This window comes from Syzygium oleosum, unplaced genomic scaffold, assembly GCF_021117445.2.
Source record: "Syzygium oleosum isolate NSW1041296 unplaced genomic scaffold, Sole_v2.1 Sole_v2.01, whole genome shotgun sequence".
In the NCBI taxonomy this organism is placed as follows: Eukaryota; Viridiplantae; Streptophyta; class Magnoliopsida; order Myrtales; family Myrtaceae; genus Syzygium; species Syzygium oleosum.
In genome coordinates, this window is record NW_026607485.1 from 33,655,380 (window position 1) to 33,675,107 (window position 19,728).

A 19,728-nucleotide genomic window follows, 5' to 3' on the forward strand; every position below is an offset into this window, starting at 1 on the left:
CAGAAGCCAATGTGTTTCCCACCACATTCAGAATTCAAAATATCTAAGTGGAACCCTCGTTCTTGGGTGTCGTTGTCCTCTTTAGGTGTGTCCCCTGACAGTGTTTGACATGAACCAACTAATATGGGATTGGTTCTACATATTTCAGCAGCATCAATGGCGGTTGGCCCTTCTGATGTCATGGACGTTTGCGTCATTCTGACAGGTTGCTTTTGCATGGAGTTGAAATGGGTGTTTTTTTCCCTCGCTGTTCTCCTTATTGACCAATGCACCCCCTCTCCTTTCACGTGGATCTCTCCATTGCCATAATCATTAAGGAGATATTTTGAAGGGTTTTCACACTGTGCATGATTTGATAAAGCAATGGCGCGCAGTGAACTAGACTTTTGCATGATGTGAATTGGGTAGGCTTAGGAGGGAAAGAGAAAGGCTTCTAAAAAAAAGCACAATCTTGTAGGGATGGAGGGGAACAGACGGAGAAATTGGTTGGTAAGGATTAGGTGAGATTAATATGGTATTTGGTTTATTGTATGTACATTTTAAACTTCTACGTAGGGATATGAAGGGATTCGTGTATTTACTTAGCAAATTCCTCTTCCTCGCTTATACCCTTATTTTGCATCCATTTATAAATTCATGAAAGATGCTTCTGTCATAACGCATTCTTATCTTTTCTTTTCCCGCGTTGGTATCCGAACCGAAAGTATAATAAATTAATCCATTCAAATTGTTTATTTTCTTTTCTTGTATAATTGTCTAAGTTTCTTCTTTTCCTTCTGGCCTGAGTCTAAAAAAAGTACCAACTTTACCTTGAGTGACAATTCTGATCCAAACGTTTTTTTTTATCTCATAAGAAATCACCAATCTTCACTTTAAATCCCAAATCTGGCTCGAACAACTTGAAAATTTCACATCACGGGAGCCAGATTTGGGACTAGAGTAAAAATCGATGCTTTTATTCAGACAAAAAACAGTTCAGGTGCTTTTTTTTTTTGGAATTAACCATTTTTTCCTTCCTAATCGCTCCATCTAAACTGAGTACGAGTCTTTTCCAACAAAAAATAAGATGACGCGATATCTAGGCGCGGAGGAGTCTAATTAGTCTTTTTGGGACGACTGTTACTTTAAATTATTATTATTATTATTATTATTATGAATCTTGCGGCTATAACGGTATGGATTTGGTTCAATACAATACACCTTAAGTTTAAAAAACATTAGACTAACATGAATCATACGCAAAAATATTTCTTTTCTATTTTCGTAAATAGAAGAAAAAAAACCTTGCCTCAAAAGAAATTTTCCTTTTCTTTTGCTAGAACCAAAAAGAATTGCATGAACAGTAAAGAGCTGTTCGTGCTCTCTATAGCTCGAGGCTTAGGAACAAGCAAGAGACGTAGCAAATCGTCACAGTTATACCTTGCATGTGTCCAAATCCACCTCGACTGATGACTTTTGTGGGTCACCCGTGGAGTCCACCTATACTTCCATCGATTTGCACGTGTGAGTTCTATTATTTTTTTGGTCGAAAGAGAAGATTTCAATCGGAGTACTTAGGAAGTAAGATATCATTTGGATGTAATACAAATAACATGTGCATCACACGTTCATGGTTGCATAAAAGTTTAGTGCAAACGGTATCCAGCTTAACTCAAAAGATTCTTCTTTTTTGGTCGAATGACGCAAAAGTTTGGATCAACAGTAAAGTGATAAAGACCTTTGGTCCCTCGAGAAAAAGGGGGATATAATTTTTCCAGGAAATCTCCTAATCATGACGTGGAGAACTTATCTTTTAATCAAATTAGTTAGGCGGTGAAAACTGGTCAAACTTTATCCGATTATTAGTATGCTGTTTTTCATATTCGAGAAGAAAAATCGTTCGGAATCGGAGTCCCAACCGGTTGGGTTTGCGCCGTGCCCAGATCGGTATGAGTCGCTGAAATTATTTTATATAAAAATAAATAGATCAATATCACTAGAGAATTTAAATCGGAACGATTTTCGACGCGTTCATATTCGACCCCACCCGTTCAATAAGTCAAATCAAGACAAATGAAATCGAGAAACTGCCTTGGATTCTATGTGGACCCAAAATCTGACTATTATGCAGAGGCCAAATTGAAGTGTAGCTTTTCCGGAGCTTGATAATCTTAGCAAGAATTCCATTGTTTACCTCTTCTCTTTCTCTTGCCTCACACCTCGTTTTGATTTCGCCATTTTTCGCCATCTTCATCGTTGTTACAATTACCGACACGGGTTCCATTATAATAAAATAAAAAGGCGCAAATCGAATGCAGAATCAAGTACAAGAGTATATGAAAATCGAGCCAGCAGCCACCATAAGATATATATCGACTAGATTCGTTCACATTACATTAAATCGATCAGCAAATGAGCCTCGCGATAATGGGATTGAATGAGCAAAGATTTGAACTTGTTCAATACTAAGCTGTCATCTCAAAGAAGTGTCACTGAATTGACTAGAGGGAAAGCTTGAGTTCCAAGTCATTGTCTTCTTTTTGCTTCTCTCGTTTTGCCTTCCCTTCTTCTTCTCCTTCTTTGGAGTTGGAAGGGCCAGCTTGAACTTCAGGAACACTCCCGCTCAGAGACTTGTCGTCTCCCGCAAAATCTTCTGGCCGGAACCTCGGAGTCCAGGCCGCTGCCGCCTTCTTCGCCCACTCTTCCTCTTCCAACCTCGCCCTCTCGCGGGACTCTCTCGCGACGCTCTGGAGCACGTCCTTCGTGCTCCGTATCAGCGCGAAGAACGTCTCCATCTTCTCCTCCTCATCCGCGCCTTCACCGCCTCCGTCTTCTCGACCTCCCTCTTCGCTCCCAATCCTCCTCCTCTTTCTCTCTCCATCATCCATTGATCCTCTTCTTTCACTGCAGTGGAGCTGTGAAACGTGCAGCGAGAGCTTCACTTCTTAATATAGGGGCCATGAGGGCCATGCGGGTCTTTGATTAAGATTTGTGAAAACACGAAGATGACCATGGCAAAGTTGATTGTCCATTTGTCCTCTCGTGGGAACTGAGGGTTTCATGGTAAATTCGCACTGCCCTTAGAAAAGGCTAAACCTGACACATGCAGTCAGACCGTTGACTCGGCTGGCCTCTTCGGTCTGCACTTCGCTTCCTCCCTCGGTTACTTCGGGTCAAACCACCTTCCTATCCTTGCACCTAACACAAAACGTCGGTGCCTGTTCGTTTTTACTGAAGCTGCAACTTATGCAGAGTTCACATCTGTCCTCCCCTTGTATGATCGTTTCTCTTGTTTTCTTTCTCGGTCGACTGGTGCGGTCTGATACGGTTGCTCAACGTCGAAATACGATTACACTATCAACTGAATGAGGGTTCAAAAGAATTTTCAAATGGTTGAAGATTTTGCTAAACTCATCCACAATTCCAATTTATTTGCCATGTTCTTCATCCCACTGTTCACACAATTACAGTTACTGCTCACATACATCAACAGGAGAGAATCTTTTCTTTTTGTTTTCAACTTTTCTTCTGTGGTGCACTTATGGGATGGATGCGCTCGCTAGTTGTCGGCCCACCCAACCCCGTGTTTGGCCCAAAGATAGTAAGCTCCAGTAGGACCTCGGCCGCCCAATTCGTAGATCTCCGGCGCAATATTCCTCTTGTCTATCTCTTGTAGGACTGGATTTAGTATATTCCACGTGGCCGCAAGCTCGTCGCTCCGCATGAACAGATGGCTGTCTCCATCTATGACGTCGAGGAGAAGATGCTCGTATGAATCAGGCACCTCCACGTTATACCTAACACAATCCATGCCAAAACCATCACATCATGGAGTAAATTAGAATGGTATCAATGTGGAGAGATCTTGTAACCAGGACTTACTTGTCCTTGTATAATAAGTTGAGTTCAGATGCATCTAAGTGCAAGCCCAGCCCAGGCATCTTATTGTTCACTTTAAGTAGGATGGCTTCGTCAGGTAAGTCGCGTAGAATCAGCTCATTAGTGGCGAGGTCTACATTATGCCCCAGACATTCCCGATAGATGTTTCCAGGAACATGATTGAATTGTACGCGTATCTCCACCCTGCATAACATGGACCGTCGAAGCAAATACATCACTGAAGTGTAGAATGATGGACTTACATTACAGAAATACAATATAAGCGAAGTTCGCAAACCTTAAAGCAACGAAGGGTCGTATCTAACTTTACAGTGTTGAAAGAAATGTCAATCTCTTCAAAGCAATTATGAATGAGTCTGACCTGTGCTTGATCATTCCCATGCCAGTCCTAACCATGAAGGGCACACCATCCCATCTTGAATTATCAATAAAAAGTGCGGCAGCAAAGAACGTCGGAGTCAAATCATTCAGATATAGATCAACATTGTTCCCAGAAGTAGCTTTATATTGACCAAGAATCACATCATTAGGCTCTAAGCTCCGTATCGATCGCAGAACCTTGACCTGGACAAGAAACTCCTAAATCAGCATGTACAGATACCTCTTATTGGGTGGATAGCATAAGAATCTGCCAATGTACCTTTTCATTTCGTATATCCTCACCATCAAGACTTACTGGGGGTTCCATGGCAAACAATGCTATCGTCTGAAGGACATGACTGTGTACAATGTCGCGGATGATCCCATAACCCTCAAAGTACCTGCATGAGGGTGATAGTTATTAGGGAACTACATATCCAAGTCTAACGTACAACGACCATTACATACTTTCCTGCTGTCACAACTGAATCTTCAGATAAGATGACCTGCAAAGTCATTCAACGGCTTATGACTACTTCTAGTGCATGTTAAATTTCAATGTATGAAGCAAATGGAGAAAACTATACATTACCTGTACATGACGTATGTATTTTCGGCTCCAGAGCGGCTCAAAAACAAGATTGGAGAACCTTAAAACTGTAAGATTCTCAATTAAGTTCCTTCCTAAGAGATGATCGATCCTAAAGCAACATAGACAGATTAAAGTTCATAATAGTAAAACCTGTTCCTTGCATTCTCACTCTAAGGAATACATGCATGTACATGTGCAATAGAAGAATGTAACCAGTACCTGTATATTTGATTCTCCTCAAACTTTGAAAGAAGTAACTGTGACAGCTGATTCGAAGATGGTGCATCAAAACCAAATGGTTTTTCAATTATTACGCGATTCCAGCCTTTCTGGGTTTGGGCGTAGTTTGCGAGGGTTGACGTGACATCTACAAGTGCTTCTTGTGGTACAGATAGATAAAATATCCTGTTTGCTTCAGAGTTCCCCTGAGGTAGATAAGCTGTTAAATGAATGTCAAAGAGACTGAATTTATATAACCAAAGTAGAATGAGGTCTATAAGAACATGAAGAAGTCCAAACGACAGTGGTATCCAGCTTTACCTCAAGCAGCTCCATCCTGGCATCAAGTTTTGACATCCCTTCGTTGTTGTCGTATCCCCCATAGAGGTAAAATGTTTTACTAAGGAAACTTTCCATCTTCTCCGCACAATTTTGCCTAGAACAGTATGCATACATGCAATGCCAGTCAGTCAAGGATTCGGACCACAATAGCTTACAAGGGAAAACTGAAATGTAACAATCATGGTAACAGAAACCTAATCTTTTTAAGATATCACTGGATTTGCAGCCCTGATTGAGATAGAAAAACAAAGTTTCCTGTATCACTTTTCAGAAAAGTCGAAACTCTCCCGTAGTATCAGATGGGTTCTGATGGTGGCCCAAGAAACTATCAGGACAGTTTGAAACCTGTGAACAATTGAGTCTCCTAAGTAATTTTTAGCAAGCACAAACCAAGCGATCAGCTCATAGTATATTTATGCTTCTTAATTAGATTTTTTTCAGGAATGTCATCCTATAAACATACTTTCTTAACAGGAACAAGAAGTAAAAATTTGATGTGCAACGTATTAGAGTTCCATACTGATGATCAATTCGGCAAGTCAAAGTTGAAGATATCATCGATCTCAGATCTTCATCTGTCAAATTCTTTCTCGAGTAACCAATAATATAGATGTTCTGTATGCACAAAAACAAAAGAACTTCAGAGTTACAAATTCATCCAATTCTGCTCACAAAAGATTCTTAAGATCCCCTACTATTCGATAAGATGGCCTAGTTAAAGCAGGCAACAATCCATCTGAACAGAGAGGAATCTCACTTTTATTTTATCACCAAGAACATCTTTGTGATTCATCTTTTGTGTGTCAGCCAATATGTAATAAATAGCTGAAGAATAAATGACATACAAAATCAGAGAGGTGAAACAAGTAGAATAAGTAATGAATGAACAAAAATACAGCTGTTACTGACACAAGGAAAAGAACAGACAAAGAGGACAAAAGCAAAGCTCTTCCCACTAAGAAGAGTTGACAGGATACATATCAGACTATCTCCAACAAAAGCCATATGGATTTTCACCATGATGAATACCGACGTAAGTGCAACTATCTCTCAAACAGCAGTTTACCTCAGGAAGGAAGCCACTATAGTATAGAGCGAACAGAGCTGGGAAGATCTTTCTCTTTGCCAACTCGCCCGTAGCTCCTATAACTGCAATGCAGAGGGATGATTCTCCATCGCCCTTTACAGAGAAACTGCAGGAAGGCGCTTGTCGCAAAGATAAAATGGATTTTGCCAAAGCGACCACGCTCTTGTCAGGAGGAGACTGAACATATTGTAAAGAAGTTCTCTTGGACTGTAAGCTGTCCTGAGCTGCTTCTCCAATGAAATTTGTGAGTTGCATACTCAACAACATCTTACAAGGTAACATAGGAAAATTCAACTACAACACAGCAGTTCAAATCACAAAAGGAGAAAATATTGCAGACCTAGTTTTAGTCATAATTCATCCGATCAATCAATATGCTAGAAAAATAGGATTTATGGCATTATGGCTTACCATAATGCAATTTTAACGTTGATGCTTCTTCAGGTGTCAAGGCTGATTGAGAAGGATCTGCACCTCGATCTTTCTTTTGATTTTTTATACCTCCAAATTTGTTAGATCTACCAAGTTTTGCAGGTCCTGGCTGAAGGTTTAACCTCTGGAGTATCCACAGTTTCAGACCACAAAATCTTCTGCAGAGACTCGTAGCACCTCCAGACACAATACGATGCTGATGAAAACTGCATGCAAGCAAATTTTTTGGAACCTAAAAGCACCATGATTAGATACTCAGTTCACATGTTCAAGAAAATTCCTCAGCTACATTTTTCCAACATCTTCACAAATCAACTTCTAGTGACCACCGTACAAACCTGCTAGCCAAGCGTAACTCCATTTCTTTAGAAGCATCTTCCTATTTAGTAACACAATATGTTCTTTGTCTTAAGCAAATTCATTAGGTTCATCAGCTTTTAACAGCCTAAAGTTTCATCAAACATCAAAATTAGTTGTCTACTTGATACAGATATGATGACACCTACATAGTAAAGCTAGTAAATGCCAACATTAACTCCATTGATCCTGTCCGGTTTAAATATATCGTAAGGTAACACACATTTCCATCTCTTTTTGAATTCTGGAGAGATTTTTTATGGCAGCCCAAAGCATATGAAATAATACATCCACTAGCACTACTTAAGACTGAAATCCTATCTCAGATTGCTCAAAATCCCTACATATAGTGGCAAGCTCTTGCCTATCGTTCGAATTGCTCATGTGGGTTCTTCTCTGAAACCACTCAAAAAGTTCCAAAATCTGAACTACAAATACACCCTCTCCTAGCAAGATTTACTCGCTTGCAGTCACTTGCTATTGATCCCAAAGCACACCCATTTGAGCATCACAAATAAGAAGCAACACGAGTCGTAAAAATTTCCCATCTTTAGCGTAGAGCTACGGTTGCATAAAGTAGAGATGGGAAACATGTATCCGAGATAAAGAACTCACGGTCGGGCGCGAAACGATCGGTCCCGCGAGCGAAGATTCTGGGTGGAGTGAAAATGACATCGACATCGGATGGTCTGACTAAAGCTCGAGCCTTTCTGTCATGCGTGCACATCGGACAAAGAAAAGTTAGAGAAATTTTCCAAGGAAACTAAGGCTTCGTCACCCCTGTTTTTTGCCTGTCGGTACTCGGCAGTTCGCAGATTGCACGAGCCTGGAAGCGAAAGAAGAAGAATCTATGGGTCGCACCTGGTTGTGGTCCTGCGGGTCGTGGCCGTGGTTTATGGAATGATTGGAGGGGTTCGAGTTCCCTTTTTTGTTCATTTTCATAAATCTATCAAGCCAAAGTTTTGTGAATCATATACTTGACTTCTTCTGTAAGTGAGATTTATCCCATTCTACCTCCTACTTAATTCAAGTAAAAATTCGACAAAATTACTTGAGATTTATCCCAAATCATAATAAGATTGCAAAAATCAATCGTTGAGATCTCACCGTTCTTGAAAAATTGGCTCGCGTTTTCCTTCCGATTCACTTCAAAAATGGTCCAAATCCATGCTCCTTACCTGTGCTCATGTCTCAATGTCATTCTTAGGGTCGGCTGTCAAGAATTAATAGAAATGACCAGTTTCGAAATGGGTAGGTCTCAAATCAAGAATTTGGAATTTAATAGGTTCTTGATAAAATCGGTCTGAAACTAAATCAGCCGGTTTCAAAGATAAATCTCACTACAGGAGAGACAATGTAATTTAGGATGCCCAACTCGCTTCAATTTCATCGAACGCACACTCAAGCGAGATTTCTCTAGGGGCAAGAGATTCCAAAGTTTGGCCCCTTTTTGGCGATTACGTGTTGAGTTCTCTTAAGCCATGATGTTAGCATTCATACCTATCTCGATGGAGTTTCTACCAAAATAATCACTTCATATTTGAAAAGTACTAGAAGAAAACTCTAAAAGAGCAGCAATACAATAGTATAAAGAAGTGGCTCAATGGATTTTCTCACAATCACCTAGCAAAAGTCGGTCCATCAATCATCAACAATCATGTTGGGTGGACTCATACATCTTGTTAAAGGCTTTTGATCCAGAAAAAAGGAGAAAAACAGAAAAAGGCAAAGTTAAAGACTGTTCCAATTTCTGCAGCTAATTTTTTATTGAAATGATTACACGCCAACCCCACATCTCAAACTTCTTCTAACCTGCATACTTATCACATAAAAAAAAATCGCAACTTTTTTTAATTGAACAATGGAGATAAGAATCCCAAGACTTTATACATAACTGATTTTCGAACCGATTTTATTGAAAACGGATTCTCTTTCGGTGCTCGAAAACAATGTATTCTTTTAAATACTCACCAATAATCCGTCGCGCAATTTTGAAAACCATAACACGGCTTTATTTTATGGTTACCATTTCTCTTGACATATCATCTAATCTTATTTCAAACAGGAGAATTTAGAACAGCATTTCATGGGAAGAAAGTGCTCAGTGACAAAACGACAGTTCAGAGGATAAACGGGGTTGTAAGAGAACCGTGCACTGTCTGCAGTCGCCTCACCCTCGAGCCAAACGTTAATCAATTCCACGCCACGCCCGCGCGAGCCCCAGCGATGGAGCCACCTCCATTCCAAAACCAAATACGAAGACGAAGACAACCCTTCTTCTTCGTCCTCTTGACAGTGACCCGCCACTAGCACGTTCCTTGTATTAAGATATTATCCATCTCCCGTCTTTTCTTTATCTCTTGTGCTGAATCTCTCTCTCTCTCTCTCTCTCTCTCTCTATCAGGTTCCAGAGTTGAAAACCAACTTCGCTTTCTGATAAGATAGGGATCGACCCTTTTCAATTCAATCATCCTCTCCTCTCCTCTCCCTGAAGGGTACGCAGGTTCTCTTTGTTCTTATCTTTTTGGCTGCTTAACTTTTCAATCCATAGGGTAGTCGTCACAAAGTCTCGAAGTTTCTGAGGTGGGTCTCGCGCGTTGAGCTTGCCCGATCATCTGGGTCGTCGGAGAAGGGCCGATGCTCAATTGGGTTCGATCCGTCGGCACTCTGATTTGACCGATGAGTTGTAATGTTCATGTTGGTCGGAATAAAGATTGCTTTTTTGATGATCCATCCTCTGTTTCTGGCGTGGTCCGTCAATTTAATCAATTTATGCTCCAAATGCCTCTTCTCTTTCTATTGTCTCGAGGTGATCGTTGGGCTTGTTGCTCTCATACATTTCCTGGGTTTCCCGCTAATTGCGGTTACTAAATCAGTGCATCAGCATTTTTTTGGTAGACTTTATTGTGCTAGTGTTGGATTGAACACCATCATTGACTTTGCCTGTTAAGGGATAGATTTTGCAGCAGGACTTAGAGTTGGCATGTCATGTCCTGCAGCTATGCTGTAATCTCATGGTCACGATTTTTAGATAGATTATTGTGAGATCTTTGCGTCACTTGAATTTGCGATCAGCTACTTTTCAATGGAGTGCTTGACTGGTGCTTCATTGTAGTCTAAACAAATTATTAGCATCATTTTCTATCTGAGATTGTGCTGAAGTGATAGTCTACTAATCGTATCTTATATTTCAACCATCCAAAACAGGTGCTTGAAGGTGAGCTTCCATCTCGACGCGATAACAAATTATTAATTTATAATTCAGTTGCAAGAAAATGGGTTCGGAAGGGCCTCCAGCTGTGACAATTCATATGACCGGTTTTAAGAAGTTCCATGGAGTTCCTGAGAACCCAACAGAGACAATTGTGAGCAATATAAGAGAATATATGAATAAAAGGGGTTTGCCAAAAGGATTGACTCTTGGAAGTTGCAGCATTCTCGAGACAGCTGGACAGGGGGCAGTGGCTTCTCTCTATAAGACTTTACAATTGGCCATAGAGGAAAATGATTCCGAATTAACAAATTCGAGACGAGTTATCTGGGTGAGTTGCTTCACCCGTGAAATACCTAGTCTTGTTAATTTCACTTTGGTCTTCCCCAATTATTTATCAATGACAGCATTTTACAACACATCCCATCCCAGAGTTATCCTTTTCTGAGTCGCATTAGTGGAATCTTCAGAACTTAAATGACTGTGTGTTGCCAACATACATTCTCTGATATCAATCTTCAGGTACATTTTGGGGTCAATAGTGGTGCCACAAAATTTGCTATTGAGCATCAAGCTTTTAATGAAGCTACTTTTCGCTGTCCGGATGAGATGGGATGGAAGCCTCAGGTGTATACTCATCACGCTTTCCTGCTTTTGTACCTATGTTTTGTTTGATCAGTTCATTCTTCATAAGTTATACTGTTTGTTCAATGCCTTTGATTCTTTAAAATTTGCAGAAAGTCCCCATCATCCCTTCAGATGGTGCGATTTCTCGAACACGTGAGGTAGAGCTAATTTTCTGTTTTTTATTTTTTTGTTCCTTCTTCCTAATGTTTATGCTGGACTGGCATTGGTCAGCTGCAATTTCGGTCCTTTTAGCGTTGATGCATGTGCTTAGTTCTTCTATTGTGTATGTTAATCCTATAAATAATTTCCATCTTAATAGAGAAGATGCGTGTAATTTTATGGCTGAGTAGCAGGATGTGTTTATGTGATCTAAACAAATGGAGCATATATTCGCATACTTTTTGTTGCCAATTCTGTGATATTTGCCTGAAATACCTCATTGGGTCATTTTGGTTTTCTTTGATGGAATTAAACATCCAAATCCTTACCTGCATTTGTTGCATATCTCTGCATAGATGTAATTTTCTTCCGACAATCAACTAATCTTGTCAATTTTGTACTTAAGGAGTCCATTATGGGTTTTTTTATTCCACTGTGTTTTCCTAATTATGAATCATCCATAATTCCAACAATTATGATTTTCAATGATATCTTCATAGCACTCACACGTAATGGAGGAATAATACAAAAGAGACGCAAAAATTTAGGGGTCTCCACATTCCTTGTTTCTTGCTTTAATTTATTTCTTGATCAAGAGTTTCCCGAGCTTCTCCCGGATGGGAACCCTTTACACTGTCATTTACTGAGCATAGCATGAGTTGTTTGCTGAAGTGACTCAACTGGACTGTATCTTTTGAAACATTTATTCAGACTAAGGTTTCGAAGAAGTCTTAGACTAATGATCTTGCTTAGCCATTAAGAAGATAATATTGTACCTCTTCCTGTTTCTTCTGGGTCTGTTACTCTACAGTCAGTAATTGAAGAATCAAGTTCAATATATGAAAACTTTTTGCTGGTTTAAAGTGTATGGACATTTAAAGTCAATGGACACAACATCACTAAAATTGAGTTCTAATAGTAAGATATTGCACTGAGTGAAAATTCAAAAAGCAATTTGGTGAACATTCAGTTTGGTTAATCCTCCATTAATTAATGAAAAGGTTCAGGAAATAGCTTCTTCACGTGGAAAAAAATGTAAACGATGATAGCAAATAGTGAATGGTTGGCTATTGGTGTTCTTGGATTCACCTTCATGTTGATTCACCTCCATCCAGCTACTTTTGCTATTAAGTTAAGCAAAAAATTGAAAGTTCCATTGCATACGGTGATTCTCATTTGAATTACAACAGTATCAATAAGTGTTTTTCGGCTGAGTGGGTCCACTTCTTAGATTTTCTTGCACAGTTGCTCTCTATTTAGATGGATTGTCTTCAATAAGAATCAAACAGTGAAGACCTTCCCTTAAGTTCTTTGGCCCTGTGTGTTTTAAATTTTCCTTTACCTAACCCATGTCCTTGTCATAAAGTTGCGTCTTCTCAGGAGCATCTGAAGGTTGTCTTTTCATGTATCCAAAACCACCTTAAACAAATGTCCTTAGCTAGTGCAACGCCAAATTTTTCTTGGTTATCCTCATTTCTAGTTCTATTTTCTTTTTCCTGGTGACGGCATATCAAGTGAAGCATTTTCGTTTGCAATAAACTAGTTGTTTGCACTTATTCTTACTTAATTGTCTTAGTTCGACAGAACTTGCCCTCAAGTTTGAATGGCAGTTCTCCTTTGAATGGATAGCAATTCTTCTTGTCAGATGTATTACTGACAATTGTGGATCACTTGGACCTTGTGATGATTCTCTTCTAGTATTATTTTTTATTTTTCTTCTCAAACTGCTACTGTAGCTAATCTCTAAAGCTGTGGCTATGATATTCATTTTGCTTCATAGATCCTGCTGTGCGAATGTTTGGATCATTTAATCTCCTGTATTTGATATGGAATGCTTTTGTATTGTTCTACTTCATGCAGACCTCTCTACCCATTCAGGAGATAGCACAGGCCTTGTCAAAGAAGGGCTATCACGTCATGACTTCTGATGATGCTGGTAGATTTGTGTGCAACTACGTCTATTATCATTCCCTTCGCTTTGCAGAGGAAAATGGGATCAAATCCCTCTTTGTCCATGTGCCTCTCTTCTTCACTGTAGATGAGGAGACCCAAATGCAATTTGCTGCCTCCTTGCTGGAGGCTCTTGCTGCTTTTGATTAGCAGAACATCCACCCATTTTTTTTTGGTTCGCCATTAATGTGAAGGTGGATGGGTGTAAAGAAGGAATGTTTATGCATAGTAAGTTCATGCAGAATGGAAAAACCAAAAAAAAGTTATTGTGGGACACTGTTCTCATATATTTGCCTTGATGTTTGTCAGAAGGGTTTTGATCGCTTCCAAATGTAAGTGATCTTTGTGTGGGGATGTCAATAAATTTCTGATGTGCTTGGATCTGAACATATTTTCTCAACTGAAGTCATCATCGCCTGATTTTTCTTCATCCTAGGTCAATACTACTGTCATTGTAGAATGTGTTGTCAAGACTTTAGATATACTGAATTGTTCCTGCATACATGCTATCATCAGTCTTGCTTAAATTATGAAGTATTATTGCATTTGAGGCGCGGAAGTGACTGGAAAGAGCCAGGGCGCTTAATTACCACGCTCTATATTTGCTCCCCTTCTTCGATAACTAAGGGATCTATGATGGAACTCTGCTTGGTCTCATGTAACGGTGTATTCTGGTGTAGTTTATCCGGGAAAGGTTCTGGTTTATTCTTAATATCCTCTGAAGGTTATTAAGTGCTGTCATGCAGGCTACGTCTCAGTTTCATATGCCAAGTTTATGGCGTAGTATAAAGGATTAAAGACAATTTTGTTGAGGCTTTTGTTAATCTGTGATGGTGAAGTGGATCGATCTTGTGATGGAATGATTGCGAGAAGACCGTGGGGTTTGCTGCATTCCCAATGGAAGCAGGTTATAGTAACCGATAAGTCCATTAGGGATCGATTGGTTTGCTTCGATGCTGCCACTCTCTTTCCAGTTGGAAACAGTCCAGCATTTCAAACGCCCTCTTTCCAGAAGGATGGTACTTCTATATCTTCAAGATTACTATTGCAGGGTAAACGGCAATTATCGCCTTCTAGTTAGGTCGACTGAACCTCAAGAAGTCGCGGAGTAAGTCCAAAACCATCCCAATCCTGACTCCGGTTATTTTCGCAGCATTAGGTCCAGCCATAGACCTGCCAAAATTGGTCGACTTGACTTGCCTTAATACAAACTAAACGATAAATTGTTGAATATGCTGAGAGGTACGCGAATTCTCACTTGTCGCTTCCATGAAAATTGCATGAGTAATCTTACTTTTACAAAAAAATACGAACGTTAGGGAGTTTAAAAAATAGGGCAGACAGGTTCGGTTCTCGAGGTACTCAACGGTGTTAGAAGCTTGAAGTATAATACATCAATACTCCTCAAAAAGCATCCACAAGAATCACTCGGGTCAGCAGAAAAGGAGCGTGATTGGGATCATCATCGAGTGTGATGTATGATGTGGAGAATATTCTGGTAAAGGCGAGCACTTTTAGTGATCTTTGCACTAATTATGGTGAAGGCGACGTCCTGTCCTTCTCCTTTATCTCCTTGTTCTTGATCTCTTTTATTAAACTTATAGTTAGTACCAAGATGAGATGCGATACCTTGAACATGTCTACCCAGTTGAAGTTAAAATAAGCTAAGAGCTGTCTTCTGGATGGATGGCTGTGGCTGTGAGTGGGCTGTTGGCTTTGATAAAAACTAAGCTCCCTCTCGTGCACCGACCCACCCTTTTCTTGGCCTCATGTCATCGCTACAGTAGAATGCGCACGCATGCCTTTGGCCTTGATTTGCTTTTCGTGCGTAGGCTTGAGAGAGAGAGTCTGAGCCTCAAGTCTGATAGCACCCACAAGAGCACAAGCCGTCCTTGTGCCCTTGGACTTCCACCATGCCTCAAATCTTCTGAGTGGACTAACTGGAGTATCTCTTCTGATCATTGTATGTTATCTCTCTCACCTTTTAACCTCCTCTCATTTCACCTCCATACATACATTTTCTCTAGCTGTATAGACCAGAACTTTTCTCTCTCACTTTTCAGATTATTTCCACTCCTATTATGGGTCATCGCTTCTCATAGTTACATCTGTATGGTTTGCACAACATCTTGAAGTACCAATGATAAAGTGAAAACTCTCCAGACACAATATAGTAATTATAGTGTCCGGACCGTCGTTACTGTCGAGACGCAACACATTGACATGGTGATGGCCACTTTGGAGAATTTGGGCTTGTCAAACTCGACCTCGTGGATGGGAAATACTCCCTGCAAGGAGCAGGTGCTACTGGAGCCTTCCTCCGAAATCGACACAGATAGCGGTTTGCTGGGCATATCGAACAATTGGGAGTCACATACTAAATTACCTCACTAAGAGTTCTGGTCACATCACTTTTGGTGTAACAATTAGAGACCAACTGAAGTGGACAACGCATGCTGTGAAGTATGTCACCTCTCGAATGGCAAGAACCCACGGGCTCTCCTTTTACTTTCCTCTTCAATTAATCAATTGTTTATGCGATTTTTCTTTCCCGAATTGGGCCATTCACTAGTCCTCAGCAGCCAAAATTAGGGTCGTGGCATCATCTGACATGGCTCAGCGGCCAACTGCTATTAGTAACAATTCAACTTAAAGTTCTTTTCGATTCCAAAAGGTGGCTCCTTATGGTCCCCCAATTCGACATTTTTTTTTCCAAATAAGAGCCCACATTGGTCCATTCTTCGTTTTGTTTTTTGGCAATGTATGCAATTATCTTTTGCACTTAGTCCCCAATCAAATATGCCCCCACCTCCCCCTTCAACATATAGAGCCAATCTCGCATGCATATGTTATTAATCTCCTTGCACATTTTCTTTTCTAGTGGTCGATCCACGTCTCTATCCTCTTTTTCTGCATGTTTAAGCATCTCTTTAGTTAAGTACAAATATGAATACCCTGACAAATACTCAAGTTAAGGTAGATTAGTTAGATATAAATTGAAAATACCGTATCGCCGTTGTTCTCATCGATTCGGATACGTTGAACACCAAGAAATATGCAGCACATAAAAATATTCGACGGCAAACACTGGAATCTCATGTAATTATGTCACTTTAGAGTCTTGTTCATTAAAATATCAATCTACAATCGGTCTACCGTTGAAACATGATCGAATCGCGTGACGGTTTACGTATTAATTTAGTTATGTAAATCTATGTAACTCGACCAATTTAGTCAATTAGACTCTACATTTTTGTTAGGACCCAACTACTATAGCCATTTGGTACAGGCTGAACGTCGCCCACGGGATCATGGGAAATTTCTCTTTCAGCATGGGATAGTTGCATGCTAATGTTGCCAAGTCATTTTCCTATAGATATCTGACCCTAGACCTCGTTATAGGACGCATGTGAAAACATATCCGGGAAATTTCCTCCCATAGTGCACCGTTCAATGCATGCCTTGACAAATTGACCTAGGCAATAAGCATGCGGGTCATACTTCAGTCTTAAAACTTTTGATGTGCTATATGGTTTGCAAATTGAATTAAGAGCAACATATCACTAAGAACTATTATCTTTCTTAATTGATATCTAAATAGACTCTACATATTTCTTGAGTACGATGATTTAGTCTAGACAATATTATATATTAACCCCACGTGGATCAACAATGATCAACATCAGTCTGTATTATCTTCTCCGGCATTCCCTCCACCAAGCACATAGCTGGTGGGATTGTGAGTGTCTGCATAATCCCATAAGCGTTCCAGCAAAATGGGTTCAAGAAGTATTCCCCCTGCGCCGGAAGCAGCTCGATCTCCGAGAGCGTCAGGTTGGTGCACGGGATCGCATCGCTGCACCCAAAATGCATCGGCGGGCTTCGGACGTCATATGTGCCCTTGATGTTGGAGTACAAGATGTCAGAAACGTAGACCGCCGAGGTCTGGTTGGCGCACACCTTGGTGAGGCAGTAGTATTGGTCGATGATGATCGGGTTCCGAACCGAATCCATGTGGATGTTGTCGAAGGTCACGTGAGAGACGGCACCCGAACCGCCCTGCCACGTCTTGATCCGGACCCCGTTGTCCGAATGCTTGATCACAGAATCCGTCACGGTGATGTTCGAGACGCAGGCGTGGGAGTTGCGAACGCCAAGACTGCCGATGCTGCACGAGTGAAAAGGAAACTGATCATTGGAGGAAAGTAAGCTAAAAAGTAGTGGGACATACAGACATTGAAGCCCACACAAGTCATAGGTTATATGAATTTATGTTCAACAATGGTGGCTAGGAGTTAAGATGGAGGGAGAGAACTATGCTGTAAAGGGAAAAGGCTGTTCAAAATTTTAAATAGCCACTAATCAGTACCTTTTGTCGTCTATGATTCACACCTTTAAGTGTTAATTCATGCTTTTTCATAAAGCTTTAAGCACTATTCAGATCATCAATTGCCGTACCTTATTCCATGACTAGGACCGCAAGTTATGTTTCTTATATTAACGTCATAGCAACCCGCTCCAATGGATACGCAGTCGTCACCTACAAAGGCCAGTCAATTAAATTAAGGCTGTGATAATGTGGCCGGATAAGCCATTTTGTTCTGAAACTATAAGGATTGAGCCTGTTACCATTAGAGATCATTGAATTGTATATTCCCACACTGTTCGTGTTCTCTATATGAATCCCATCCGTGTTTGGACTCTGAGAAGGCGCCTTGATGGAGAGCGATTCGATGAGGACGTTGCGACAGCCATCAAATCGGAAATGGAATTGAGGGCTGTCCTTGATTTTAAGTCCCTGAACTGTCAAGTTGGAGCTCATGAAGAACCTTATGGCCTGCATTACAAAAAGGTCAATCATAACTTAATAAATTTATCCTTGACAAGGTGATGAATCTTTGTCCAGAAAACTTGCAGTGTCTCTGACTTACAACTGGGCTGTCACAAGGGCCAGGCATGGTTGTTCCATTTATTCCCTGTTCCATTATGCATACAATAAGAGTGTAAGTACTAGTAAATTAATTTATAAATACAAGATAATAGAGATTCTGCTAGCTTCTAAAGGCACTGCCTAGTGTCGTCTATATGTTGTGGTTTAGCTTACTTTGTGTGGCTTACAAGGAAGATTCCACCATTTCTCTCCTCTCCCATCTATTAGCCCGCCTCCTTGCATTGACATTCCATTGATCCTGTAAAAGACCAGCCACTGCCTCTTGCTTATGCGCTGCGGCCACAAGTCGGGACCGTCCGGTGGCATTATAGTTCCGTCAATCTGTGAAGTGTGAATGCAAATACACGGCCAATGTTAGATAACTTGAGTACTTGTTGCCAAATGCAACGCCCGTTTCTTGATAGAGGACATCATCAACAATTACCTGGAAAACAAGGTTGGCTTTGCAAGGCCCTGTGAAAATGGTAGACTGTATCATGAAGGAATGGCCACGAGGGATGAGCAGAGTGGCTGACTCGGCGTCGCAAGCCGCGTCCCAGGCCATCTTGAATGCATCCGTATCGTCGGTGACTCCGTCACCTTTGGCACCAAACTTTCGCACATCGAACGCAGAAAAGGAATCTGCATCGCCACCATTGTAACTGGGGCTAGCAGCATTGGCGGGCTCAGGGGACGGAGAGGGCGGTGCCGAGATATGAGACACGGCAGGCAAATTCTTTTTTTTCGTGTGGTGACTGTGAGTCCTCCCATCAGTTGGAGGAAGCAACAAGATGAGTGACAAGAAAGTGAACACAGCAAGAGAAGCTAGTGAGTGTGTCATGGTGAAGAGAATTGCAAACTTGGGCAAAGATGAGTGACTAAGGTGATGGGAGAAATGTGTAGATATTTAAAGAAGTCACAAAACTATCACTATCCTAGAATAGGCTCTTTTTTTCCACTAGGGCTTAGCACGTAGCCGTAACTCGAGTTCACGCTCAATTATTCCTGGAATTCAAGGAACCTGACTCAGATTATGACAGGGTTGTGCTTTTCTGAAGTGAACAAAGAGGCATGAGAAGATGAACCCACGTTTTGGGAAGTCCTGAAAACCAAGTGGGACTGGAGCTACACCGAGCATGTGAAAGTGATGACCACTTTGTGATGAGACACTAGAACAAGTTGCGAGGTTGTTCTTTTACACGCACACGCGCAGTGGCTAGTTTCGAGAGTTGGAGGATGCTGGTTGAGAGACTGCCGGGAGTTTAAAGCCGGTTTTATACTGGGAAAAGATTTGGTTAGTGGGAGGTTGCTTTTCTGGAGGGTCGGTCCTAGTGCAAGGATTATAATAATGACACAAGACCGACCAATTCCATTAGAGGATTGGCTTTCGTTGGTGGCTGAGAATAGTGGGAGCTGCACATAGCATTTGGGCATGCATGAGAGAGAGAGAGAGAGAGAGTAAAGCTTGGAGGAGAATATTTGGAGTTTGTCAGATGTGGGTTGTGTGGGAATTGCATTGGGAAGGCCAAGCTTCTGCAGAGTGAGTTATAGCCTTCATTCTCTTCTGTTGTTGGGCCAAAAAA

General features: G+C 40.9%; 3 protein-coding genes and 1 long non-coding RNA gene across 4 annotated transcripts; 1 reads left to right on the forward strand and 3 right to left on the reverse strand.

Moving 5' to 3' along the window:
* Positions 1–3,351: 3,351 nt before the first annotated feature.
* On the reverse strand, positions 3,352–8,128 carry LOC115683105 (inactive glucose-6-phosphate 1-dehydrogenase 4, chloroplastic-like). Its single transcript, XM_056317436.1, has 12 exons — positions 7,884–8,128; positions 6,891–7,143; positions 6,459–6,703; positions 5,913–6,007; positions 5,372–5,486; positions 5,051–5,256; positions 4,832–4,940; positions 4,708–4,745; positions 4,520–4,640; positions 4,241–4,443; positions 3,862–4,062; positions 3,352–3,776 (listed from the first exon to the last, which is right to left on the reverse strand). The coding sequence occupies exons 1-12, from the start codon at positions 7,947–7,949 to the stop codon at positions 3,539–3,541; spliced, it is 1,890 nt and encodes a 629-aa protein (XP_056173411.1). The 5' UTR covers positions 7,950–8,128; the 3' UTR covers positions 3,352–3,538.
* Positions 8,129–9,698: 1,570 nt separating this feature from the next.
* Positions 9,699–10,608, reverse strand: LOC130138997 (uncharacterized). The gene is made up of 2 exons (XR_008817240.1): positions 10,474–10,608; positions 9,699–9,756 (listed from the first exon to the last, which is right to left on the reverse strand). It is a non-coding gene; the product is annotated as an uncharacterized LOC130138997 (long non-coding RNA).
* Positions 10,544–13,602, forward strand: LOC115681658 (uncharacterized). The gene is made up of 4 exons (XM_030605658.2): positions 10,544–10,810; positions 11,002–11,106; positions 11,217–11,264; positions 13,126–13,602. The coding sequence occupies exons 1-4, from the start codon at positions 10,544–10,546 to the stop codon at positions 13,363–13,365; spliced, it is 660 nt and encodes a 219-aa protein (XP_030461518.2). The 3' UTR covers positions 13,366–13,602.
* A 3,120-nt stretch (positions 13,603–16,722) lies between these two features.
* LOC115681648 (polygalacturonase At1g48100-like) lies at positions 16,723–19,387 on the reverse strand. Its single transcript, XM_030605648.2, has 6 exons — positions 18,591–19,387; positions 18,320–18,487; positions 18,147–18,191; positions 17,845–18,052; positions 17,674–17,755; positions 16,723–17,383 (listed from the first exon to the last, which is right to left on the reverse strand). Exons 1-6 carry the CDS (start codon positions 18,984–18,986, stop codon positions 16,882–16,884), a joined length of 1,401 nt encoding a protein of 466 aa, XP_030461508.2. The 5' UTR covers positions 18,987–19,387; the 3' UTR covers positions 16,723–16,881.
* Positions 19,388–19,728: the final 341 nt, after the last annotated feature.

What these genes read in the sequence shown, in the direction of transcription:
- LOC115681658 (XM_030605658.2), top strand. Translation starts at nt 10,544, where the DNA reads ATGGGTTCGGAAGGGCCTCCAGCTGTGACAATTCATATGACCGGTTTT. An exon ending in ATTCGAGACGAGTTATCTGG is followed by an intron (nt 10,811 to 11,001) that starts GTGAGTTGCTTC and finishes ATCAATCTTCAG; the next exon opens with GTACATTTTGGGGTCAATAG. An exon ending in AGATGGGATGGAAGCCTCAG is followed by an intron (nt 11,107 to 11,216) that starts GTGTATACTCAT and finishes TAAAATTTGCAG; the next exon opens with AAAGTCCCCATCATCCCTTC.
- LOC115683105 (XM_056317436.1), bottom strand. Translation starts at nt 7,949, where the DNA reads ATGTCGATGTCATTTTCACTCCACCCAGAATCTTCGCTCGCGGGACCG. An exon ending in ACTTGCCGAATTGATCATCA is followed by an intron (nt 5,487 to 5,912) that starts GTATGGAACTCT and finishes ATACTGTTCTAG; the next exon opens with GCAAAATTGTGCGGAGAAGA. An exon ending in ATGGGAATGATCAAGCACAG is followed by an intron (nt 4,063 to 4,240) that starts GTCAGACTCATT and finishes CATGTTATGCAG; the next exon opens with GGTGGAGATACGCGTACAAT.
- LOC115681648 (XM_030605648.2), bottom strand. Translation starts at nt 18,986, where the DNA reads ATGACACACTCACTAGCTTCTCTTGCTGTGTTCACTTTCTTGTCACTC. An exon ending in GCCCTTGTGACAGCCCAGTT is followed by an intron (nt 18,053 to 18,146) that starts GTAAGTCAGAGA and finishes TTTGTAATGCAG; the next exon opens with GCCATAAGGTTCTTCATGAG. An exon ending in CAATTCAATGATCTCTAATG is followed by an intron (nt 17,756 to 17,844) that starts GTAACAGGCTCA and finishes TGGCCTTTGTAG; the next exon opens with GTGACGACTGCGTATCCATT.